The sequence below is a fragment of the Mustela nigripes genome, chromosome 1, assembly GCF_022355385.1.
Source record: "Mustela nigripes isolate SB6536 chromosome 1, MUSNIG.SB6536, whole genome shotgun sequence".
Lineage (NCBI taxonomy): Eukaryota > Metazoa > Chordata > Mammalia > Carnivora > Mustelidae > Mustela > Mustela nigripes.
Genome location: NC_081557.1, coordinates 124,764,996 through 124,792,387, shown reverse-complemented (window position 1 = coordinate 124,792,387; position 27,392 = coordinate 124,764,996). Strand labels below are relative to the sequence as shown.

The window sequence follows — 27,392 nt, the reverse complement described above, 5'->3', positions numbered from 1 at the left end:
AGGCTGGGGGTTGTGTTACTGCATAGTTCATTCTATTGCTTGATTAGTCTGATCTCTTGAACTAAGTCAAGTTGGTAAGGTGGGGGAGGAGGGGTCAGATAGTGTTTCTTTTGTAACATCTTTATCTTCATACCATCCACAGTGCATTCCATGATGGATTATACCATAGATGTTCTGCTAGTCATAATCTGGACGTGAGGTTTTCTGAGGTTGTGATATTACTTCACTTAAACGAGATTTGCAGATTTGTACCTAGCTTCCTAGTGTCACAAGAAAGAAGATGGAGCAGAGTGGTGGTCTGTGGAAAGTGAGCGGGCCATTCAAAGGGAATCTTGACGGCAATGAGTCCCTTGGTGTCTTCTCATGTCCCGTGTTCTAGGCCAGCCGAAGCTAAGAGCTGGAGTCTGTCACTCAGTTAGTTAAGTAACAAACAACTCCATAGTTAAGCAGCTCAGAATAATAACCATGGACTTAGCTTATGATTTTGTGGATTGGCCTTTGGGCCCAAGAAGCGCAGGGTGCTTCTTCGGGTCTCCAGGCTGATTCATCTATCTGAAGTCCTTTGCCACTTGGGCTGGGTGTGGACTGGTCTAGGATGGCCTCAGCTAGTGATGGCTTCTCCCTGTTCTCCACGGTCTCTCATCGTCAGTGGGCTAGCCCAGGCTCGTTCACATGACAGCCGGGCAGGGTTCCAAAGGAGAGAGCAGAAGTGCATGAGGCCTCTGGAGGCTAGACTGAGAACCGGCCCAATATCATTTCCACCGCCTTCTATGGACTAAAGCAGGCCACAGCTCCAGCCAAGACTTAGGGAGTGGGAAAATGTACTTCACCTCTTGATGCCAGGAGCTGCAAAGTCACATTAAAAAGGGGTGGGGCTTCAGGGAAGGGAGTTGTTAAGGCTTCTTTTTTTTTTAAAGTAAGCTCTACCCCGAGTATGGGGCTTGAACTCACAACCCCGTGATCAAGAGCCGAATGCTTTCCCGACTGAGCTAGCCACACAACCCCCATAATGGCCATTTTCTAGTCTACTGCAGCTCAAGAGTTCTTCAGGCTCTCCGGGTGTTCCACAATGACAAAAATCATTTAAGAACTGATGGATAAACCAGAATGTCAGCATGGTAATTTAAAATGACAAGTGTAACAATCAAGAGGAGATGTCATCTGGGGCAGATGGTCACCAACTTCCCTGAAAAGTGTCGGAAATATATTATCCAATCTTTAGGTTTTCTTTTTTTCTCATCTCAAATCACTTCATGCTGTTCATACATACAAATCACTTCACTGCTGTTCATACATTTCATTCTTTGTACGTGTTAATAGAATGAATTTAAAATACAGCTTTCGCATTTACTCACGACTTGATTGGTTTTCCAGGACTTGTCCTTCCTGCTTTTGACAAGGGAGATATCCTGTCTGTTAAGCGGATTACTGCAGATAGCGACGTTTGCTCATTATGTGTTGATTTTGTTAGTTCAGTTCATGGAGGAAAACCTTATTTATTTATTTTACAGTTCTGGAGACACCGCTCATTGTTATTACCCTTGACCCTGACCTTTTTTGTTTTCCCTTGGCCCCTGTATACAGTAATGGTAACTGTCATCGGGGACCTGTGTGGTCCTGATTGGAGGGCATTGATACTGAAATGTAGCTAAAGATTAGCTCAGGTGGGGATTAATGAGAAATAGGAGATGGTTCAAACTTCTCCAAACACTAATTATAAAACTACTTAAGGCAAATTATGTAGTTTACCTTTTTAGAGAACAAAATTTTAAAATATTTAGCTGATGTTTTAAACATTCTATTTAAAAATAATATGCTTAACATCTAAAAGCAATACTCCACTCTAATTAATTACTATTTAATTGCATCTTGTCTTTCCTTATAATTTAAAAGGCAATTTATGTTTTTTTTCCTCACCTAATGTGCATCAGGTTGTCAAATAACCCGCAGGTCCTGGCAGATCATACATACTTACATATATTTACAAGGGAACTTGGGTAGTTATTTGTAATATGGGGAGTTGAGCTCTGATTCTGGTTCCATCGTTCAGGAGCTGTGTGATTTTAAACAGGTCGTATCGTTCTCTGAGCCTGTTTACTTATTGTGAAATGAAAGAAGTAAAAACAATAATGATTTTCACTTCTTCTTTTAAACACTAAACTCATTTATCCAAACAAATCAAGTGCCAACTCAATATATAAAACACATAGAATGTTTTTAATAGAACTTTATTTTTTAAGTTCAAGTTATTGTATTTATTTATTCAAAAAATCCAGCAATCAGAGCAAAGGTGCTCTTTGATAAGCACAAAACATGGGCTCAGCGTTATGATGAGGGGAGGTCATTTAGCAGCGTCAGCCTATTGTATATTTCTGAATTTATTTTGCTGATTGCAGTTTCCAGAAATACCATTTATACAGGGATGTTGTGGTAAAGGAGAGTAGATTTGTAACAATTCATCTTGTGATCTCAAAATACCTTTAATTAAATTTATTCAGCTGCTCAAAAGAAAGGGTGCCAATAATGAAAAGTTTTTGCTTCCAAGTTGACAACATTCAGCAACTGCCCTCATTCCTTGTCGTAAGACCAGGAGCATTCAAAATGTGCAACATGCAGTAGAGGCCCCTGGAAATTCTATAGTAACCTCTTCGGTGTTGCTCCAATAACTGGCATTTGGAAGTTTATTCACTCTGTCTGGTCTCACATTCCTCAACTGCAAAACGGGCTTACGATTAGGGTTGTTGTGAGAAGCAAATAAATTAATTCAAATAAGTTAACACTTAGCATACTTCCTGACCCCTACTAAGTGCTTTATAAATGATAGACCCAGACAGACCTATATAATCCGTGTGTGTCTTAGTCTGTCCACCATCACGAGAGGCTTCACCAAAGCAGATACACTTGAACCCAAGCTGGCATTTAACAGAAGGTAGTGCTTCTCAACCACTAGGACACAGCTGGCCGAGTATAGAAAATTTCTGTTTTCATGACGGGGCAGTGCCAGCTAGTGGGGCAAGGCCAGGGATGTTGCTAAACATCCCACAGTGCATGGGACAGTCCTCCAGAGCAAATTTTCTTGCTCAGAATGTCAGTGGTGCTGAGGTTGAGAAAGCCTGATTGAAGGCATGCATGTCAACTCCAGTAGGAGCACAGTTGTATAGTTTTACATGGACACCCCTGAGTTTTTTGAAAGATCAGTGCATCGCCATCCACTTCCTTATTAATGACATATTACTAGAATTCTACCACTCCTGTGATAACAGGAGGAGGAACTGCATTGCAGGTGAAACCAACTGAATTAACTTGTCAACCCAAGTAAACATTAGTGGTCTCCGTTAGAACACAGATGAGGGTACATATTTTTCAATTAAATTTTCGATTGCCTTCAATAATCTTTTAAAAGCTTAAATTTGGAACAAACAGTTGTTGGGACTCTGGAAGCTTATCCTAGGATTCCTGGGAACACTGTTTGAGAACCACCCATCTGTGGCCCCTTCCAGGGCCAAGAGTCTTAGGCTCTGCTTTAGGGTGAGGTAGAAAATAACATTCTTAATGGTCTACCTTTTCACGTAGCATTTCAGCATTCACAAAATAGCTAGATTCTGAGCTGAAAGAGGGCTCTGTCTTATTAAATGCCAGGAAAGTATCATCTTCCTTCACCAGAGGGAACAAACGGAACAGAGCGGAATAGCCACAGTGCGGCCCGTTTTCCTCTTCCACCTTCTTAGTCAGATCTTCACAAAACTCCTTCCTATAGAAAGGGACGTTTTCTGCCCCTTACCTCCAGGTCATGTCCCACCTTTCCCTTTCTCCCTAACAAAGGCTGTTCACTCCATAGCAGTCCGACTGCTTAGGGTAGCACCCCCCTCAAAGGCACTTGGAAAGATAGGAGAGAGGGTGGGTGCATTTTCAGCCAGACACCCTGAAGTCTGTGTCTCTGTGATTAGAAGGGGTTGGGCTGTTAACTTCTTGGGACCTTAGTTCCCTCGCTCATAAAATGAAGATAGTAGTAATAGTTATCTCCTGTGATGGATGAAGGACCAGTTCCTGTTAACTAGGCAAATGCCGAGTGTGTGCACTATTAAGGAAGTTTATGGAAGAGTCTTGGGGTGCTTAGAAGGGATCTTGGCGTGAACTGATGACACTTTGCTCTAAAGAGGTTTTTTTTGTTGTTGTTGTTTTTGTCTTTTTAACAGTTAATTAATCCCTGCCCACTAGAATTGGAAACTTGGAATCATTTTATCCCAGTGGCTTTCCCATTTGTTTCCCATGTGAACCTTTATCTCGCGTCCTGTATAAATCCTCAAAAAGTTGAGTTGTTTCCTTTAAATGGCAGCCCAGCTCCATTGAGTGCATGAACTTACAAATATACATAATTTATAATCAAAGTGGCTCAGGTCCTAAAATGTTTGGAACAGACAGAGAAGGGGCCTTTTTTTTTTTTTTTTAAGATTTTATTTATTTATTTGACAGACAGAGATCACAAGTAGGCAGAGACGCAGGCAGAGAGAGATGGGGATGCAGGCACCCTGCCGAGCAGAGAGCCTGATGCAGGGCTCGATCCCAGGACCCTGGGATCATGACCTGAGCCGAAGGCAGAGGCCTTAACCCACTGAGCCACCGAGGCACCCCCGAGAAGGGGCCTTTTGATTCATGGGGTTTCCTCCATGTGTTAAAAATGGAGTATCTGGAAACTTGAAGATACCTAAACAGAAGTCAAGGTGAGGGTTGATAAAGTCTCTTACCAATGGAACTCCGTATGTGCACAGATCTTTGTGGTAGTAAGAATGAAGTCAAGAGTAGGCTGTGAATTGTAATTGGTTCCTTTTTCTTAACAGTTCCCCCAAAGAAAAAAGAAAACATCTATAATTCCACCTTTTTCTGTAGAAAGAGAATGAGTTTTTTTAAAGTAGGATAAAAAGACAAAAGTAAGATAATAAAAAACTATGGCAATTATTCAGTCATATTGATCTTAAAACATAGGCTTTATGTACTTTTTTAGTATTAATATTTCTGGTATTTAGACCCAGAGTGTTTGGGAAATTTAAAACTTGGGCAAACTAGTGTTTCCCACGGGGTTGCTGTGTGTGTGTGTGTGTGTGTGTGTGTGTGTGTGAGATCTGTTATTAGCTATATTTACATTTCCCCAGCATTTATGTCAATTCTTGACATTGTCAGAACAAAAACCAGGTGTGAAATGCCTGCAGATTTATAATCCAGCAACATGCTAGCTTGCCTCTTATGTTTTTAAATGTCTTATTGAAGTTGTGTTAAATCTGGGTTGTACTAACAATGATCAATTTTTTTTCTTAAATCTTATGTAGAATTTATTTTGACGAATACTTCTAGAAGCTATTTTTATCTTCAGAGACCATCAGCTTAAGGTTGTTCTCCCTAGAAATTGGGATTTACTTCTTGGGCTCCAGTAGTTTCTTATCTCTTTCCTAGCCTCATCTTAGAATTTTTAGAAGTTTTAAAATAAAAGATACAGAAGCATTTTAAAAGTACATAACTTTCTGTTATTCCTTCCCAAAGAATCAAAGTTTCAGGCTTAACAGAAAACACACCACTTAATTATTTTGTGGTGACTAACTAGGATGCTTTTGGAAGAGGATTTTATAAAGGGTTCTGGAAGAAAGGCATAGAGTGAGAGAAGCTTTAGGAGCTAGCCTGCAGCCCCCTCCCTCCACCGCGCAGTCCCACTACCCCCAGGAAATGGTTGAAAGAGGAGAAGTATGCTAAATACACAGAGTCCTCTTAGGATCTACCTTCCTTGCTGAGGTCAGAAGTACATAAGGATTGCTCTAGAAACCATCATTGTTCTCTTTGGTTTAGATTCTGATGGCGTTGTCCCCAAAAGGCCAAATTTTATTGTATTGTATTTTACTTGTTTTTAGTTTTTTGTAAAGTAATCTCTGTGCGCAACGTGGAGCTCAAACTCATGACCCTGAGATCAGTAGTCATGTGTCCTACCAATTGAGCCAGCGGGGCACCCCAGAAGGCCAGATTTTAAGCACTTTGGTTGAAATTTTTCTGGACTCCTCCCTCAGTAATGCCAAAGTCCAAGTGAATGAGTATCACAGACTCCTCAGTACATGCTATGGTGTAGATGGCAGAGCTTTTATCTCTAGGTCTTGTTCCCAGCCTAAGTATCAGATCTAGGGAAAACACTTCCGATTGCCTTCAGCGGAATATTCTGGGATTGGGGGTTTTTGTTTTCCACGGGTAATAGGGAAGGACCATCAGACGTTACTAATCTGTAGCTGACAAATTTTATTCATTCCACAGCTATATTTTGAGCACCTACTATGTGCCAGACCCTGTACTAGGCACTCAAGGTAACATCTGTGTTAAAGATCATTGCCTTCTTAAAACCTACCTTTGAGTTAGGGGAAGAGAGCATAGTAGTTAACATAATAAATAAGAAACTCATATGGAATGTAACTAGTCTGCTTGGGCTGCCATGACAAAATACCAAAGACTTGGTGGCTTGAACAAAGGAAACCTACCACTCATGGTTCTGGAGGCTGGAAGTCTGCTCAAAGTGTTGGCAGGATTGGTTTCTCCTGAGGCTTCTCTTTTTGGCTTGACTTTGGCCACCTTCATCCTGGGTCCTTCCATGATCTTTCTTCTGTGTGAGTGCATCCCTGGTGTCTCTTATAGAACACCCATCGTGCTGGATTAGGGACCTACTCTCCTGGCCTCATTGAACCTTAATTACCTCCCTGTTCCCAAATATAGCCCTGTTATGGGTTAGAGCTTCAACATAAGAATTGGTGAGGGTGGGCACAATTCAGGCCTTAACCAGAAGTTATCAGGTGGTAAGTATTTTGGGGAAAAAAAGGAAGATAAAAGTAAGATAAGAGAGATTGCGAGTACCATGGGGCGGCGATTGCAGTTCTGAACAGTGTAGTCAGGATAGACTTCATTGAGAAGGTGGCACTTGAAGATCAAGTTACATCCAAGTGCTGTTATAGCACAGGGACCAGAAGTGGAAGAATGGTGTGGTGGAGGTAGGTAAGGGACATAGAGCAGGCAGCTCATAGAAATAGGTTCTGATCCCAGCTCTGCGTCTTTTTGGTGGTAAAACTTTCAAATGTCGTCACCTTAGCCCTCCAGAGTCCAGTTTCTAAATATACTTGTCTCTGTGAACTTGGAACTCCAGAGTGTACACCCTTCAAGGGCACAAGGGAGAAAGGATTTTGTGCTTGTGTACTGGCTAGGGCCGGTGATGGGTAACAAGTTAGAAGTTCTTGCTTTGGAGTTTTATTTTTATCCTCTTATTTGTTAGGCGGGAGTGGGCTTTGGGTTCACTCTCGTGAGTGTTACTAAGAACTCCGTATTAGGATGAGCTCTTCTTCTCAAAAGACCTCTAGTATAACCAACCTAAAGTTCCGATTACATGGCCTATTAGAGGGGAGCAAGCTTCCTGGGAAAGTGGCCAGTGGTGGTGGAGAATACTTGTCCTCTTCGGTCTTTCTCAGGGAGTGTGTAGCTCAGTGGGTGAAGGCCTGCTATCGTGTAGCCAAGCCACAGAAGCCATCCCATAATAGGCCAGTTAGCTCTGCCCTGACCACATACTCCACGCCAACCAACCACGCTAAAAATGGAAAAAAGGACATTAGTGGAAAAACTGGTGAAATCTGAATAAAATCTGGAGTTTAGCTCATAGCATTGTGAGTTTCTTAATTCTGACAAACATACCATGCTTATGTAAGATGCGAACATCGGGGAATGCTGAGGGAAGAATATATGGGAACTCCTTGAGCCATCTTTGGAACATCCCTGTAAATCTAAAATTACATCCAAATAAATGGTTTTCTTTCTTTCTTTTTTTTTTTTAAATGCCCCCTCGTGAGGGGCACCTGGCTGGCTCCGTCAGTGATGCGTGCTACTCTTGATCTCAGGGTTGTAAGTTCAAGCCCCAAGTTGGGCATGGAGATGACTTAAAAATAAAATCTTAAAAAAAAAAAAAAAAGCCCGTCATGGTCTCAGAGATGACTTGAGCTACAGATATGGGTTTATTCACCGTGACTGGAAAAACAGTTCCAAGTGCGTGCCCCAGTGTTGGTGGGTCAGAAGCGTCCATTTCATAATAAGGCAAAGTGGGATATCTCTAGTCTGAGCTTCTCTCTGGCAAATTCTTCCTCACCTTACCACCCACCCCAGGTTTTTGCTTTGGGTATTGCCTCTGACTCATGTTTATATTGAGGATTTTATGGCAGCATAATTGCCTGAAAGCATTATTTTAGAATAAGATTAAGTGGGGGGAAGCCTCACAGGTCAGTGAAGCGGCAGCATTTATACAGGGAAGAAGACATTTAGGAAACCAGAGAGAAAAATGTCCTTTTTGTAGAGGCAACTCTTCTTAAAATATGATCTCTTCCAAAGATTCGGAAGCGCACGTTCTTTAGAGTCCGCTGCTCAATAGAGCGTATTGTATTTTTTCCTACCCAGGTCCCAGCCTGTTTTGATCGGGTTGTGGTCCCTCCTGCTGTCAGCACAGTGTGATTGTGCATTCCATGTTTCATAAAGTCCGGGGGCAGCTAAGAGGGGGAGTGGCCTTTTGTTTATGTATATATATATATATATAAAATGCCTTTCTTCTTTTGACAGCTGCAAATCAGAAGGAGCCCATGAATCTTAATTTTAAAGTGAAAGAGGAACCCAAGGAAGAGGAGGCCTTAAGTGCCACTTTGCCTCGGTCCAGCTACATGTTCAGCCCGGAATCAGAAGTGCCGGCCTCGAGCATCTCTGAGGACACCCTTAAGCCCCAGGAAGGGAAGGGGAATGTGCTAAGGCAGGATATGTCCGTCAAAGCAGCGTCTGAACTTCTCATGAAACTATCAGGTACTTGATTTATTCTAAAGTATTCACATTCTGCTCATTTCATTTGTAGCCAACTGGGCTGCTTCCTGCATGGGCTATAATTAGCCTAATGGTAGCAATATCACATTATTGAGGCGAATTCAGGAATGACTGGGTGCTTGGCTCGCATTCCTGCGTTGCGTGTACGAATTTGTTTGCAGATGTTGTCTGTGTACCTGGTCTTGTGAAATACAGCCTTCTTTTCCTGGGAATTGTTGGAAAACACTGCTGCTTTCTAAGATGATGCCGGTCATAATCTTGAGTGCATTCTAATGACATGCAAAGCACTTTTGTTAATTGATCAAAATATCTATTCTTTTCTAATAGAGGGCCTTTCTTTTTGTGTGTATTTATGCTGTATTCTTTAAGAACCATTAAAAATATGTTTCTTAACTTAATAAGTAGTTGAGATGGTGCTTGTAGTAATTAGCGATAGAGTAGCAGTAAGAGATTTTATGAAGAGAAAATTTCATAGTGGACTATTATAATAATCTAAGTTCTTAGGATGAATGAACACATTTTTAGTAGTATCTAAATGTAATCTACCTGTCAGAGATAGGAGAATGGGTTATAATTTGAAATTAATCTATTTTGGGTTCTTTTCCAGTGTCCCATCTGCCCCCCTTAGAGCATGTAAAAATTTGGTGTCTTTTAAATTCAAAGGTGTGACTTTCAGAGCATGGAAAGAAAAGTTGTATCAATAATAATATTCTTACCAAGTCATATCCCAGCCTCAGTTCACTAAAAGCAATTTTTTAGAAACTATATTCAGAATGCTAATACGAATCAAAAACTGTTTTCAGTCTGTAACTCCCTGTACTTGGAGGATGAAAGCAAGAGATGCATTAGAGATCTTCCCTGTAATTTCCTCGGTGCCATTCTGATGGTGTTTCTGGTTGACCAGTAGGTTGGAAAGTAAGAAATTAATAGTGGTTTACTTAGAGCCATTATATCAGAACAGCTGAAATTCCTGTATTTGCCAGTTGGTGGGGTTAAGAATTCTTTCCTTTGATGTTAATTTAGAACACACTGGAACTTCAGGGGAACATGATTTGTGATAGATAAAGCAGAGTACAGTTATGACATTCTTATTATAGCCCTGTTTCTCTAAACTTTGCAGTGATAGTACAGCTTCTTGTTAGCAGATGGGAGGCCTAGCAAGATTGTGCTGATTGCTGAAAGCTGAAATTTTAAAAATACGATGTTCAGGCCAACATATTTTCTTATACTTAAGGTCTCAGTGACATAGAATAATATGTCTGTTGTTTTTCTGATCAAGTCCAGGGGGTCACACAGCTCTCTGATTCTTCTCCCGTAGCATAGGCTTTCACATTGCAATGACCCTCTTCCAACAGTGGCTCCGGTCGGTAGGATCCCAGTGTATGCTATTTCTGTTTCAGAGTTTGCTGGGCAACCAGTACTGTGAGCAGAGAGAGGTGGGGTGGCCCCAGAAGGTAATATGCCAAAATGAGATTTCAGGGAAAATTTTCTTTAAGAAAAACATTTTATCCTAATCTTTTTAGCTGATGTGATTTTGGACACTGAAGTATGAAATCATTTCCTAGATAATAATGAGATCCCTCGGGACGCCTGGGTGGCTCAGTTGGTTAAGCAGCTGCCTTCAGCTCAGGTCATGATCCCAGCGTCCTGGGATCGAGTCCCACATCGGGCTCCTTGCTCAGCAGGGAGCCTGCTTCTCCCTCTGCCTCTGCCTGCCATTCTGTCTGCCTGTGCTTGCTCTCTCCCCCTCTCTCTCTCTGATAAATAAATAAAATTAAAAAAAAAAAAATAATGAGATCCCTCAAATAGAATGTGGCCATACAGCCATACAGCTTTGCATGTTTAATGATATTTGTGGACAGCAATGGCCCTTCTAAATGTTTATGTTTATGTCAACTTTTGCGGAGTTTATGTGCTGTGGAGTTCAGTGACAGTTGATTGGATGACATAGTTATATCTCCAAAGGGCGTCTGCCCTGCTTCCTAGTTTGCTTGAAAGACTAAGGTAACTTTTTTATTTTTTTTAACCCCAGAAAAAAATCCTCCAGCATTCTTTGTGCAAGAGACTCAGGTCAAAGAAATAGCGTCCCAGCCCCTGTCCTCTAAATGCATATGGTCTAGTCAGAAGTCCAGGGCAATGAAATCCATTCAATAAACGTTTTGCACTCTGAACTCCATACTTCTACACCCTAGCAGACTATGGTCAGGTAAACTGTAAAGTTTCCAAGTCAGTCCTAGAAATAGACATGTGACTTAAAAACAGGTATCTTTTCATTCCTAAGCCCCAAGGTAAAGGGGACTCATCCTTTATTGGGTTTACAGGATATTAGAGTTTCTTATCATAGATGGCTCAGTGCTCTTGGAAGGAGGATGTAAGGGGGAAGCTTCCTATATTCTCTTTCCTCCAGCTGCAGTTGAACAATTTCAGTATTCATGTCCTGAAAGGCATCCACGTAAAGAACTTGTCAGTGTCTTCAAGTCCCCCTTCCCGTGATAGCTCCTGTCCCTCAGCAGACCAGAGGGATAATTCATCTCCCAAAGCCGCCATACAGGTTAGTCAGGGATGCCTTAGATTCATCTCAGCTGATACCCCAAAGCCTGGCCACGGGTGTTCTCATAAACAGGAGTCTCTACCGCTTCCTGCCTTGCTAATTTCCATGTATGGTCGGTCGTCTGCCACATTGAGGAAAATCCTTTTGGCCAGGAAGAGTTGGGTGAGTGAGAAAATTATGCCCCATGCATTATCACACACTTTGTTTCTTCTTCCAGTTTTGACCAAAGGAATAGCTAAGATGTGGAATAAAAGGATTTTTCTTCTTTGTTTTTTCTTTCCTTGAGATTAGAAGCTGTGATCTGTAGTGTAGGCCCTCAGTCTTTTAACTGAATTAATAAGAGGAAACTGGTCAACAATTTTGGCTGCTTCATTTCCAGTTTTAAATTAATTTATGTTAAGTTCTTAATGATGGATGTTGGGCACAGGGCCCAGTCAAACATCATGTGAGACCTTCCTGGGTGGAGAAATGTCTGTAGGTATATTGTTTTCCAAATCGACATTTACATTTTATGGGAAAAACACAGATGAGGTAGAAGCTAGGCTAAGTTTTTCATTAACTGTGTGTTTGGGAAAATCTGAGTTTTCTTCCTTCCTGCGGCTCAAGTTCTACTTCCAGTTGTTAATTGGGAAGTGAAGTGCCTGACAGCTGGGCCAAGTAAATTGATTACCATAAAGAAAGCAACCCACTCTGAGGAAACCGCTGGATATCTGTGACTACCTGTTGTTATGTGACACAAGGCAGCCAAAACAATCAGACTTTTCTGCTAAAGTGCAGAGTTGCCAAAGATAATTCCCAGAAACCTTGATTCAAGGAGGCCAAAATCCTGAAGTTCAGAACAGAGGATCTGTAACGTTAGACAGACGAAGAGAATCCTGTCACTATGAAACCCTGGTTTTGCAACATCGAGCGACCTCACAAACTTCTGGAACAGATGTGTTATCATAGACGTGACGCAGTGCTGAAGGTGACACAAAACGTGATCTGTTTAGTCTCTGTTGTGTGGGAAGAGGAGTAGCCAGACACACAGACATGAAGAAATGCCCCTTCTCCTTTTGGGAAGCCACATGTTTGCATGGGAATGAATGCATAAAATGTACCATGTAGGTGCTTGGATCTAGAAGTAGCGGGTTAAAAATGCCATTTTAAACATGGGAATTCCACAAAAATAAAAGCTGAAGTTATTTCAGAAGCATTAATGAAAAATTAAGCACTGAAGTTTCTCTAACATGGTAAATAAAACTTCATATTAGATCTCAATTCGAGACACCCCTATAGGTTTTCTTACTTCTGTGCACAAGGAAGGAAACCAAGTTGATTTCTGTTCATTTCTGATTTATATTCATTTATCCCAGTCTAGTCTTAGAGAGAAATATAAATTATAATTGTCTCATGTAGAAAAATCCAAGCAGGCCTGGTTTTGAAATACATAGAGATGTTGTGAAATACACACACACACATACACACATATATATAAAATTATGCATTATAATATATATTATGTATATATATAAAATAATTTTTCTTTTAAAGTAATGTCTACACCCAACATGGGGCTTGAACTCACGACCCCAAAATCAAATTACATGTTCCACCAACTGAACCAGTCAGGCACCTCATAGCTATGAAATATTTAGAACCAGATAAACTTGGGTGGAATGAAGTCTAAGGTGAGGTTAATCTCTGCGGTGAATTGAAAGAGAGAGGAAAGAGACCCCAAAATTGATTTTAGTAACCATTTTAATTATGGCCCTTTTGGTTGTACATAATAAATCCTCTTCAGCCATTTTAGGCAAGCGAGGGGAATTTAATAGAAGGTGCCAGCTTTGGGGTTAACTTATGGAACCCCAGAGCAGGGATGCAGAAGGGCGTGAGTCCTTCACTGAAGCCGGGGTCTGGAAGACCATATGGAAACCAAGATACTCTCACTCCCTACTTGTGCATACAAATGGACCTTTTCTGTTGCCCGGCTCACATGGTGGGAAATGAAAATTTCTTGCAGCTTCTGCGTTTGCCTCTTGTTCAAAAGAGAAGCCAGACAGAAATTTCTTAGTCCCAATTCCAAACTCCAGCTGATTGCTTCAGCTGTAGATGGGATCCACCAGTGGAAACTTGTACTTTCACTAGGGATGGTAAGAGCATGTGGGGGGGAGACACGGCTGCAGTCATATAGGATGGCCAGGAGGGAGAAGAACCCCCAGAAATGCATCTTGGGTGGGCAAGAATGGAGGTGGCGTGAAACCAGGAAGATAAACAATATGTATGAACCACAGAAGTTTGAGGAGCAGATTATGGTAATTGCTGTTATTTAAATATTGAATGTAAATGTGTTTTGGCCTTTGGATGACTTCTACCTTTCTTTTTCGGTAGACTCTTGGGGAAGAGCCGCCCAGCCAGGACTTTGCCTAGCCAGCCTTTCCACTCTGTAGGTGGTGAGGCAGGGCTTCTCAAAGCGTAGTTCCCCAGACTGGCAGAATCAGCATGGGTGGAGGAGGACAGAGAAATGTTCGAAATGCAAATTCTTCAGCTCTACTCTGGACCTCACTGAAACTCTGAGGTTGGAGGCCCAGCCGTCTGTGTTTTGCAAGCCTTCCATGTGATCCTGACAGCTAAGTTTTGAGAAGCACTGTGCTGAGGAAATGGTTAATTAAAGCAATAAGTTTTGTCCATCTGAGAATGCCTTAGGTTAAAGCTGACAGAGGACAGGGCTCTATCAAACATACATTTTACTTTTTATTTTTATTTTTTTTAAGAATTTATTTATTTATTTGACAGATAGCGATCACAAGTAGACAGAGAGGCAGGCAGAGAGAGAGGGGGAAGCAGGTTCCCCGCTGAGCAGCTATGGGGCTGGATCCCAGAACCCTGGGATCATGACCTGGGCCGAAGGTTGAGGCCTTAACCCACTGAGCCACCCAGGCGCCCCGCATTTTACTTTTTTAAAAGACCACCTCTTCAGTAGAGATTCTTTTTAACGTATTACGACATAACAGTATCTGGAAACCTTTTTTTGGAAGGGCACATGTACCTAGTAAATCAAGATAGTGTTGCTTTTGAGCCTTAGGTTAATATTGCTTTTTTCAGTGTTCTCTGGTGTTAAGTTTCATGATTATTCTTGGACCATGTTGGCTTTTGTTTTGTTTTGTTTTTAAGAGGAAAAAACTCCTCCTTTCCCTCTCCCCAGCAAATCAAAGACCATGTGAGAGACTGTCCTATTCTAAAGAATTCCTGGAGATAAATAAGAGATTTTAGCCAAACCATTTCTCAGGACGATAACTATTCACTCTTCTGTTTGGGATTTCTCCTTTGGAAAACTGTCGTCTGATCAAACTTGATAAGCAGGATGGCTTCAGTAATAGTCTACAAGGGTGGAAAGTAGGTGTTTCAGTTTTCTATTAATGTCAGTTCAGACTGGTCTCCTTCAAACCTACCCGTCCTCTAAGTGGTAGAACCACACAGGAGGGCCAATATCACTTTGCTCCTGGTGGTTCTACTTCCTCACTCAGTCCTAGAGCAAACAAACGGACATGGTAGCAAAGTGAAGGAAAAGATTTAAAGAATAATTGTGAAGTATCAGTTGAGAAGCGTTTTGTTTTTTTTATTTCATTAGTACTGTCTATTTATCACATTGTCAAATACATGGTGCTGAGAATCTGAGAACACAAAAATGTCAAACGGCGTTGTTACTCAGCCTGAAACGAGAAGTTCTTTTTTTCACTTCCACTCTTTTGAGCACCTGGAGAAGCTGGTTGAATCCAGAATATAAATTCTAAGAATTTATCTATTTCACATTGTTATGTTTTTGAGGGGACTTCTAGACTGATTTTTAAGCACCATTTCATTTTTAAAAACATCTTCCTTGAGAGTTAATTCACATACCATAAGATTTACTGATTTATAGTGTACAGTTCAGTGGTTTTCAGTTTATTCACAGAGTTCTGCAGCCATCATCGCATCTAGTTATGGAACATTTTCATCACCCCAAGAAGAAGAACTCTGTACCCATTAACAGTTAGTTATGCCTTACCCAACCCCAAGTCACCCCCACCCTAGGCAACCACTAATCTGCTCTCTCTCTCTCTATAGATTTGCCTGTTCTGTACATTTCATATGAATGGAGGCATACAGGATATGGTCTCTTTTAACTGGCTTCTGTCAGTTAACATAATGTTTTTAAAGTTCACCTCTGGGGGCACCTGGGTGGCTCAGTAGGTTAAGCATCTGCCTTGGGCTTAGGTCGTGATCCTGGGATCCTGGGATCGAGTCCCACATCAGATTCTCTGCTCAGTGGGGACAGTGCTTCCTCCCTCTCTCTCTCTCCCTTTCTTTCTGCTTGTTTGCTCTGTCTCTGTCAAATACGTAAAGTCTTTTTAAAAATTTAAAAATAAAGTTCATCTTATGTATCAATATTCCTTTTTGTGGCTGAATAATATTCCACTGGGAATTATTGGAATAAATATACCAGTAATGTCATGTTAATTTTATTCATGGTATAAAATGGATATATACCACATTTTGTTTATCGAGTCATCTGCTGAGGAACATTTGGTTGTTGCCCAACTTATGGCTGCTGTGAACGTTCATGTACAAGTTTTTTTGTGGACATATGTTGAGTTTCTCTTGGGTATATACCTAGGAGTGCAACTGCTGAATCAAGTGGTAACTCTATGTTTAACATTTTGAGGAACTGCCAAGTCATTTGCCAAAGCAGCTGTGCCATTTTACATCCCCACCAGCAATGTATGAGAGTTCTAATTTTTCCACATCCTTGCCAAAACTTACTATTGTCTGTCTTTTTTATGATAGCCATCCTACCGGGTATGAACTAGTACCTCACTGTGGTTTCAGTTTGCATTTCCCTGATGACTTAAGATGCTGAGCATATTTTTATGTGCTTGTTGGCCATTTTTGTATCTTCTTGGGAGAAATGTCTATTCAGGTCCTTTTCCTGCTTTTTGAGTTATTTGTCCTCTTATTCTTGAGTCGTAAAAGTTCTTTAAGTATTCTGAATATATGCCCCTTAGCGGGTGTATGATTTGCAAATATTTTTGCCTACTCTGCTGTCTTTTCATTTTCTTAATGGCATTATGTGTAGCACAAAAGGTTTTAATTTTGATTTAGCCCAGTTTATCTCTTTTCTTTGGTTGCTTGTGAGCACCACCACATTTATCATAATTCCAGAAATTAAGTAAAAATGCAGACTTGCTTAATATTAAAATGAAAGCCTCTCTTTACTTATATGAGGGCAGCATTTAATTCGCAGATGTAAAGCCTATGAAAGCTAATTTATTGACTGCAGGCCTCCTAGTAGAATTGACCTGTCTGATTTCTGTATTTTGCAATAGCATTCTGTAGTTCAGCTAATGGCAAAGAATATTTGTGTGTCAACTTTTTTTTTTTATTATTTACTTATTTATTTTAGAGAGCACAAGAGCAGGGGGAGAGGTGGAGAGAGGGAGAGAGAGAGAGAGAATCTCAAGCAGACTCTGTGCTGAGCACAGAGCCTCCTGTGGGGCTTGATCTCATGACCCTGAGATCATGACCTGAACCAAAATCAAGAATGGGACGCTTAACTGACTGAGCTACCCAGGTGCCCCAAATGCCAACTTTTAAAATGACTTCTAATGAATGTGACTATTAATGGGCTTGCAACTAATGACCAGATCACCTTCCTCATGCCTTATATATCCTAAGCAACACTCAGGATATGTATGTATATGCATATGTATGTGTTTATGTATGTACACACACATACATAGGAAACCCATGGCTGGGGGAGTTCAATCTTAAATAAGGAATTAGATTCTAATTTCGGTGCTTGAAACTCATTGGGAACTGAGGGTATATGGAGTGTGAAAACTATGTCTTATACCAACAGGGACTAGATCACTTTAATAAGATAAAAATGTGACATGTTTATATAGCACAAAGAATCCTTTTCTTGAAGGTCTAGATCTTGTTAAACTTAATGGAGATGCAGCGGTGTTATTTTCCTGACTGTATAGACAGGACAGAGTAGCACCAAGGTGTGCGCATTCGGAAGGAGCATTCTTTTCCCAGCAAGAAGAGGTGATTTGCTTCGAGCAGATTCTCCCACCATAAATGGTGTTACCCTCACTCTTTGACTAGCAAGCAGCCTTCTACTCATTTCATAATTTAACACGCAGCTTACAGATCTTGGAGGCACAAACTGAATGGCGTGGCTGCCCTCCCACCTCATGTGGGAGCTCTTCCGGCTCACCCCAAGGGCCAGCCCCTCTGCACCTCCCTTCGCCCCCGCCAAAGAGCCCTCTCCCCTCTGGTTATTCTTTGGCTTTCTTGACCTGGCTTCCTCTGCGTCCCACACTGAGGCCTGCGACGTAGAAAAGGACCGGATTCAAAAGAGCTCTAGTTTTATGATCATCTCCCTGTTGCATAGCTGCATATATTAATATAGCCGCGAAAATTTGTATTGGCGTGTGTTTCCAGAAACCAGGCAAGAACTCTGAAAGGAATGTCATTGGCTCTACCTTCGTTATAGAGTCCTTTTCTGTTTGGCTGAACTGAGGGAGGGAGGGGTTTGATCTCGGCTGTGAGGGTTCAGGGTGGGGCTGTAGGGTGGGGTGGGGGTGCAGGCAAGATAGGTTGATGGGGAGATGCTCCAGGTCTTCCTTGGTAATACTGAGCAAAAAGAAAAAAATAAATAAAAAGACACCTAGAAAATGTGCTTGCAGTTGGGGTAGTGTGGAGTCCTGATTCCTGTGCTGGTTTTCCTGACTACAGAAGTTATCCACAACACAAGCTGTGGCACAGAGAGACCACTAATAAATACTATTCGACGGTGACAGCTCTACAAAGAAGCTTTATTGTCTGAGGGATCCAGGTGCAGTGTGGATACAAAAATTCGAGTAACCGGTCCAGCATTCTGTCCCCTTTTTCACACAGAAGACAAAGGTCCCTGCCAGGTAGAAGCCGTGTGCCCTATCTCCTTTTACTGCTCTAGCTTTTTATGGTTTTTACCCCAACCTTTTTGGCCGTATGTTACCACAGTTACAGTCTTGGGAGAAGGGCATGACCATTAGTTCCCTCAACGAGAGATCTAAAACATTCTCATTCCACAGTAGCTTTTTTCTTCCTTGCCATGTTGACTTTTCACCTTTCACATATTCGTGTCAAGGAACGGGACCATTCACATGTATGATGAAAGCCCAGGGATTCCATGTTCATCTGGGTACAAGCTGGTATCACAGATCTACCTCTGGAGAAGGGAATCCTTACCCACTTCAGGCAGCCTGTCCGCTACTCATGGCCACATCGCCCACTGAACAGGGGCTCTAGGGAGTGGTAGTGTCTGGGCCCCTTATGGCACTGAGCACCGGAAGATACTCACAGTCTGAGAACAACAGGCCCTGTTTATCTTGGGTAGGGGAGTGTCCAGAGTGGCCCAGGAATGGGAAACTTCTATGAAGCAAACTATTTCTCCTTTATGGCTTCTGTTTTTCTTTTTTTTTTTTTTTAATGTTTTTTTCTAAATTCTAAAAATTTTAGTGTTGGCGCGCCTGGGTGGCTCAGTGGGTTGGGCCTCTGCCTTCGGCTCCAGTCATGATCTCAGGGTCCTGGAATCGGGCCCCGCATCCTGTTCTCTGCTCGGTGGGGAGCCTGCTTCCCTCTCTCTCTCTGCCTGCCTCTCTGCCTGCTTGTGCTCTCTCCTTCTGTCAAATAAATGGATAGAATCTTTAAAAAAATTTAGTGTTATTAGTTTTAGGTATACAATTTAATGCTGTATATTACTCAGTGCTCAAGATAAGTGTCCTCTTAATCTCCTTTATCTATTTCACCCGTACCCCCACTCACCTTCCCTCTGGCAAGCATCAGTTTGTTCTCTGAATTTAAGAGTCCGGGTTTTTGTTTGTTCGTTCCTTCCTTCCTTCCTTCATTTGTTTCTTAAATGCCACATGTGACTAAAACCATAAGGTATTTGTCTTTCTCTGACTGACTTATTTCACTTAGCATTATACGCTCTAGGTCCATGCATGTTATTACAAATGGCAAGATTTCATTCTTTTTTTTTTATGGCTGAGTCATATTCTGTCGTGTGCACGTATGTGTGTGTGTGTGTCTAAACAAGATACACATTGCATCTTATTTATTCGTTACATCGCATCTTATTTATTCGTTCATCTACAGATGCACACGTGGGTTGCTTCCATATCTGAGCTATTGTAAATAACATAGGGGTGCATATATATTTTTGAATTAGTGTTTTCATTTCCTTTGGGTAGAAACCTAGTAGGCATGGCAATTCTATTTTTAATTTTTTGAGGAACCTCCATACTGTTTTCCACAGTGGCTGTACCAGTTTGCATTCCCACCAACAGTGGGAAGAGGGTTCCTTTTTCTTTAAATCATCACCAACATCTGCTGATTCTTGTGTTGTTGATTTTAGCCATTTTGACACAACATATTATCTCATTGTGGTTTTGATTTGCATTCCCCTGAGTAGTGATGTTGAGCATCTTTTCATGTGTCCGTTGGCCATCTGTATGTCTTCTTTGGAAAAATATTCATGTCTTCTGCCCATTTTTAATTGGACTATTAATTTTTTTTTGGTATTGGGTTGTTTAAGTTCTTTATATATTTTGGATGGTAACCCCTCATTAGATATATTGTTTGCAAATATTTTCTCTCATTCAGTAGGTTGCCTTTTTGTTTTGTTGATGTTTCTTTTCCCTGTGCAAAACTTTTCATTTTGATGTACTCCCAGTAGTTTACTTTTGCTTTGGTTTCCTTTGCTTCAGCAGACATATCTAGAAAAATGTTTCTATGGCCACCATTAAAGAAATTACTGCTTATGTTTTCTTCCAGGAGCTTTTGGTTTCGGATATCATATTAGGTTTTTAATCCATTTTGAGTTTATTTTTGCCTGTGGTGTAAAAAATAATGATTCTGTTTCGTTCTTTTGCATGTAGCTGTCCAGTTTTCCCAACACCATTTGTTGAAGAGACTGTCTTTTCCCCACTGTGCATTCTTGCCTCCTTTGCTTTAATTGACCATATAAGCATGGGTTTCTTTGCGGGATCTCGATTCTGTTCTCTTGATCTATGTGAGTTCTTGTGCCCATACCACACTGTTGTGATTACTACAGCTTTGTAGTATATCTTGAAATCTGGGATTGGGATACCTCCAGCTTTGTTCTTCTTTCTCAATATTGTTTTGACTATTCAGAGTCTTTTATGGTTCTGTACAAATCTTAGTATTATTTGTTCTAGTTATATGAAGAGTATTATTGGTATTTTGATAGGAATTGCCTTAAATCTGCAGATTGCTTTGGGTAGTATGGGCATTTTAACAATATTTCTTCTTCTAATCTATAAGCGTGGGATATGTTTCCATTTGTTTCTGTCATCTTCAATTTCTTTCATCTGTGTTTTGTAGTTTTTTAAGTGCAGGTCTTTTGCCTCCTTGGTTAGGGTTATTTCTAGGTATTTTATTATTTTTGTACAATTGTAATGAGGATTGTTTTCTTAATTTCTCTTTCTGCTACTTCATTGTGAGTGTATAGAAATGCAGTGGATTCCTATATATTAATTTTGTAGCCTTTGACTTTACTGAATTCATATTTCAATTCTAGTAGTTTTTAGAGTTTCCTTTATATAGTATCATGTCATCTGCAAATAGTGAAAGTATTACTTTTTCCTCACTGATATGAATGCCTTTTATTCTTTTTTGTTGTCTGATTGCTGTGACTAGGACTTCTAGTGCTGTGTTGAATAAAAGTGTACATCTCTGTCTTATTTCTGATCTTAAAGGAAAAACTGTCAGTTTTTCGCCATTGAGTATGATGTTGGCTGTGGGGTTTTTATGTATGGCCTTTATTCTGTTGAGATATGCTCCCTGTAAACCTGCTTTGTTGAGAGCTTTGATCATGAATAGATATTGTACTTTGTCAAATGTGTTTGTTGTTTCTACTGAGATGATCATATGGTTTTTATCTTTTCTCCTATAAATGTGATGTATCACGTTGACTAATTTGCAAATATTGAACCACCCTTGCATCCTTGAAACAAATCCCACTTGATCATGGCAAATGGTTCTTTGAATGCCTTGTTAAAATTGGTTTGCTATTTTTTGAAGAGTTTTGCATATATGTTCATCAAAGATATTGGCCTATAGTTTTATTTTTCTAATGTCTTTATCTGGTTCTGGTACCAGGGTAATGCTGGCCTTGTAGAATGAATTTGGAAGTGTTCCTTCCTCTTCTGTATTTTGGAATAGTTTGAGAACAATAGGTTTTAACTCTTCTTTAAATGTTTGGTAGAATTCACCTGTGAAGCCATCTTGTTTTGGACTTTTGCTCGTTAGAAGTTTTTTGATTACTGATTTAGTTTCATTACTAGTAATCAGTCTGTCCAAGTTTTCTATTCCTTCCTGATCTAGTTTTAGAAGGTTAGATGGTTTCTAGAAATTTATCCATTTCTTCTAAGTTATCCAATTTGTTGGCTTACAACTTTTCCTAATATTCTCTTATAATCCTTCATATTTCTGTAGTGTCAGTTATTATTTCTCTGCATTTCTGATTTCATTAGAGTCCTCCTTCTTTCTTGGTGAATCTGGCTAAAGGTTTATCAGTTTTGTTTATCTTTTCAAAGAACCAGCTCCTGGTTTCATTGACCTCTTCTGTTGTTTTGTTTTGTTTTTTAGTCTCTATTTCATTCATTTATGCTCTAATCTTTATTATGCCCTTCCTTCTACTCACTTCAGGCTTTGTTCTATTTCTGCCTTATGGCTTCTATTACTCTTATATGAAGAGTAATTATATATTGAGAGGGTCATTTTTGCTTTATCTAAATGCGAGAACCAATGACATTCTTTCTGAAGGGGTCTTGGTCTTCCCTTCCTCATAATTCTATTTCCACCACCCCTGTCTCTTCTTTTCCCAAGTCTGGACCATCCTGATTTTGTGCTGTGAGGTGATTTACTTCCTATTTTCTAAATTTGGGACAGCAGCAGGATTCCAGCACATTTCCTGGTTTCCCTGGGACTTGCCATATTCTTGGATCACTTCTCTCCCCAGCTGGAGAGATGGGGGGAAGTGACAGAATATTGTTGTGACCCACCACATTTCATCTTGGGGCCAAAATCAGGTTGTGAGGGTCATTGTTTAAAGAATGAATTATGAACTCATTTCCTTACTTCCTGCTCCTACCGTCCTTATCCCCATAAACCTACCTAAACATAGACACACAGTTCCCTCCTGTTGCTACCAGAGATTCTTCCTAGGGTTTTGGGGTGGGGGCGTTCATGGAGAGAGCCTTCCTGGGTGTTCATGGAGAGAGCCTTTCTGGAGCCCTCCTGTGGTCCACGTACAAGTAGCCAGAGGTACGTTCATAGGCCCTCTGGTCAAGAAGGAAAGAAAAGAGTCTCTCAGCAGAGCCCAAAGACTAATGAGAATGAAAGTGAGCCTGCGGGGATTTCTGGGGCAGACCTTGAGAGCGGAATCCTCCTGCCTCACTCTGCGCAGTTGATTATTGGTACTCGTCTTCAGATGGAATTCATCGACGCTTAGTTAGCTCACATATTGGATAATATGTAGATAATACCTTTTTTCCTCCACTTTGTTTTAAAGAGCTGTGGAAAAGAAAAGAGAAAACTGGGGAGTAGGAGGATAATTTAACCGAGACAGATGGTGGTCTCTTCTCAATTACTTGTGCTAAAGCCTTTGCGCCCTGTTTATCCCATTTTAAGGCTGTTTAAAATATATTCTCCTAACACATTGTTTGTGTTAGAACGCTCCTTCTATATGACTCTTTCTTGGCTTTCCGGGAGACATCCAGAGCTAAAACGTTCATCGTGCGGTAGCAGTGAGTGTCCAAGAGTTAGGGCCTCATTGTCAGATTTGGGGTTAGCAAATCTGACCCCCCTCTACCCTCCCCCCCACATCCCCCCAGCCGTGGCCGCCGGTTGGCTGTTTTGCTGCTCTTCAGCACCTGCATGGGAGAGGACACAGAAACAGAGTGAGGAAGGGAAATTCAAATGAGTCATTTATTGCTACTTGTAAGTAGCTTTGATTTCAAAAACATTTGGAAGAGAAGGTTGAAGCACAGCCAGAATACATCATGAGGATACCCATGCACTCATGTCTCCAAGAACCAAGGGGAATTAAGAGCCCAGAGGGACCATTTTCCACTGTCAAATGGTCTCACGCCCAGTCTAAGGCTTCCCGCAAGAAAGGGGCTAGGGACAGTGCCCTAGCGAAAGCAGACGTTCATTTATCATTGGCTATGAGGGATTTGATCTGTGGCACAATTACGTAAAGAATTCTTCGGGGTTTAAATGAACTCTGTCCTATAGTTCTCCTCTCTCTTTCCATTTCTTCTTTATGGTGTTCCTTCTTTCTTCTCATTTTGGTTTGTCTTTTCTTTCACTTATTCATTTTTCAAACAAATATTTATTGAACTCCTGCCATATTCTAAGACTTGCTTTTGGTCCTAGGGACACAACAGGGAATAAAACAGCGCCCTCTCCTGCACAGGTCCTGCGTTCTCTTCCCGCCCTGTCTACCCCAACCCATACCTCACTGCCCTGCTCTAGTTGGCTAGTGCCTGGGTTAGTAATTCTGTTATGGGATGTTCTGCGCTCTGCACCACGCTTACCAGCCTTTCCCTGCCTGCTGGAAACACCAACCAATGGAAGAGAAGTAATCAAGTCTTCTCAGCAGAGAGAATTGGAGGCATGATTCAGTAATATTTAGCACCACCCAAGGAAAATGTAAAACTTGTCTGCATATACTTATACCCTGATACTATCTTTTAAAGGAAAATACTTAAACAGTTAGGACACTCTCCGCTGTTGAAATAAAACTCTTCACTTGCTCCCTCCTGTCTTTGGGTTCTAGGGACTCTCTCTGTCCTCCCTCCTGAGTGTGCACAATGCAGTGGCCAGCTGATCACTTGACAGAGCTGGACCTTGCTTTTTGGTTATTTTCACGTTGGCAGGAATTTTACTGAGTCTTGGAGGGATTCTGTTTAAAACCTAAGCATGCACCCTCTTCCCCCGCCACCCCCAGCCAGGAGTCAGTTCATAGAAGGATATATAAAGACCTATTAATCATTGCAGATGAGGTGAACAGGGCTTAGGTTTATTAAATGGCAAAGGATAATAATAATATTAGGTCGATTTAAGATTAGATCAGATACTTTAATTGACCCCTTTCCTTCTTTCTTTCTTTCTTTCTTTTTTTAATGTGAGATAATCGAAGTATATTCTGGACATTAGATGAAAAATAGGTTAATTTTTTTAAAAATGAGATCATTTGGAATGTTACCAAATGGCGGACATACAGTTTAAATGCACCTCTTTAGCTAATTTCTAGTGAAATCATCAAATGAAAAGAAAACAAGATGATTGGGGGGGTTTTACATTAACGCTGGGACACTCAGAGTTCAACAGGTAATGACGGAGCAGCTCCATATCATCTGCTGGTCGGAGAAACTGACCTCCCGGAGCCTCCAGTGACCAAAGGATTTTCATTCTCGATTTTCACTGGACACACTTGAAATTGATTTCAGAATTTGTTTCGTGTGATGGACGTATCTGACCTGTGATCATCTTCTGCATGACCACAGAGGGACCTCCTTTTTGTCACACGTGCCTCTTGTGTCATCTCACACTAGGCAACATCAGACCCAGAATCGAGTCCAAAACTTGTGCTGCATCCAAGGGCCCGGTTTCGTGGCCAATCTGAAAACACCAGCGAATGCCCACCTGAGCTATCTCAGCAAGGGCCTGTTGCATTGATTGCTGGTCTGGAGGATGCGAAGGCAAGCTTAAAAATCAACGGAAGGATAAAGCCTCAAGTATTTTGCTCTGATGGAAAATAATGTTCCTTGGACCCCTGAAAGAGAACGTCCAAGGCTTACTAACTCTTCATTATCTTTAAAGTTCAAGTTCCATTACTTGGGGTATATCTGCTCCTCGTAGATTCAGATGGAACACCTGGTGCTCCTCACTGTAGGTTTTTATTTTATTTTTTAAAATAGTTTATTTATTTATTTGAGAGAGAGAGAGAGCATGAGCAGGGGAGAAAGAGAAGCAGGCTTTCCACTTAGCAGGGAGCCTGATGCAGGGCTCCATCCTAGGACCTCAAGATCATGACTTGAATCCAAGGCAGATGCTTAACCAACTGAGCCACCCAGGTGCCCTGTAGATTTTTAAAAGTTTGTTTCCAAATTGACCCCCTACTTACCTCTGTCTGGTGAACTGTGATTTCTAGTGCATGTAGCTGAATCCTCAGATGTTTATGACTTCTCTCTGAGTTGCCAGGTTGCCTATGATAGAGGGGAAATAACTCAGTTTTGGTGAGCCAATTCAAAAGGCCAATTCTGATCAAATGTTTGTGAAATTGTTTTAGGAATCAAAAGTGTGTGTGTGTGTGTGTGTGTGTGTGTGTGTGTGTACTGCAGGTCACTGTAGGGCTTTTCTGTTCTGGAAGGTTCTTATGAATTATCAGAAGAACCAGAGAAAAACCTGCTGCCCCACTGCTTTGTTTCACAGTGAACATTTGCTCTCGGTTTCTCCAGGAGCAGAGGAGCAGTGAGTCCATAGGGAGCGGAGGAAGCTGCTCAGAGTATGTTGTCTCTCTCTGGGGTGTGGCAGCACCCGTGGAAAAGTCAGAGCCTTGGGTTTCGTTCCTCGGAACAGGAAAGGGGAGCTTCTCCCTGCCGAGGCTCCCCGCACTCTAGGCATCCTGGAAAGGAACCAAGAGCCACGGCATGGAGAAAAAAGAAACTGAAGATGAACTTCCCTATACCAAGCCTGCACTGATCCAGTCCCCTAAAGAAGGGAAGGTTGTGTCAGGCTGCGGGTGCTCATGTTCCGTGCGATCAGTACTTTCCAGAGACAGGGTAGGCTAGAGGAGAGGAGAGGAAGATACCATTCAGCGTGTGAGACTCAGGTTCTTTGTTTCCATATAAAGAACAGGGCTGGGGCGCCTGGGTGGCTCAGTGGGTTAAGCCGCTGCCTTCAGCTCAGGTCATGATCTCAGGGTCCTGGGATGGAGCCCCACATCGGGCTTTCTGCTCAGCAGGGAGCCTGCTTCCCTCTCTCTCTCTGCCTGCCTCTCTGCCTACTTGTGGTCTCTCTCTGTCAAATAAATAAATAAAATCTTTAAAAAAAAAAAAAAAAAAAAAAAAAAAAAGAACAAGGCTAGCTTCTCTTCTCATCACCGGGGACCCAGCTCCGGTCACAGGGGAAGGCCGGGCCAAGGCCACCTCACCCACACTTTGCTTTTCTGTCTGAGGAGAGAGAGTCCAGCGGGTGGTGTCAAACTTCTGTGGATTAACATTTCCATTGTGACCTCAATCCGCGCCTCTGCTCAGGGATGCCTGGGGCTCCCTCTTTCCCTGAGTGACCAAGGAAACACAGGTCGACTCTTTAGCCATTTTGCTTTTGGCAAGGGCAGGGTCAAGCAAGAGAAAGCAAAGGCAGAGAGTGGGCACCTTTATCAGATGCCAGGGGGTGCCAGGCCCTGCGATAGGGTGCCGCCGTGTGAGCTCGTTTCCTGTCCCTGGTTGTTCCTTTCCCATCACCTGGTCCCACTGCCCTGGGCTATTGTTCACAGAGTGTCAGTAATAAACCCACCGTGTACTGGAATCGGGTTTCATATCTGGACCGTGTTTGTAGGACCAGTGAGAACCCCCGTATCTTTGAGGATGGCCCGTTGGAGATGAAAGAGTATTAATTTACTGAATTGACACAAATATCACTCTATAAAGTGTACTGATCCCACAACACGTCATTGGCGTTGCTTCTACACACATTCTTTCAAGCTTCCTATGACTCTAAAATGCTAGTTCAAGATCATGTTCGTGAGCCACCTGGAGAGAGAAGGGTCAATTTTCATTGTCCATTTCAGTGCTATTGTCAATGTTTTATCTTTTCATATTTTGTTTTTTTTTTTTTTTTTGAGTTTTTTTTTTTTTTTTTTTTTTTTTTT

The 27,392-nt window shown here is 41.5% G+C and overlaps 1 protein-coding gene across 5 annotated transcripts in view; it reads left to right on the top strand.

The window, feature by feature from the left end:
- The window catches only part of ZNF827 (zinc finger protein 827), a 166,302-nt gene that overhangs the window by 54,477 nt on the left and 84,433 nt on the right, over nt 1-27,392 (top strand). For all 5 annotated transcript variants that reach the window (XM_059373278.1, XM_059373286.1, XM_059373302.1 and 2 more), the window contains exon 5: nt 8,617-8,850. In XM_059373278.1, the coding sequence (XP_059229261.1) occupies nt 8,617-8,850 (234 nt within the window). The remainder of the gene's footprint in view (nt 1-8,616; nt 8,851-27,392) is intronic.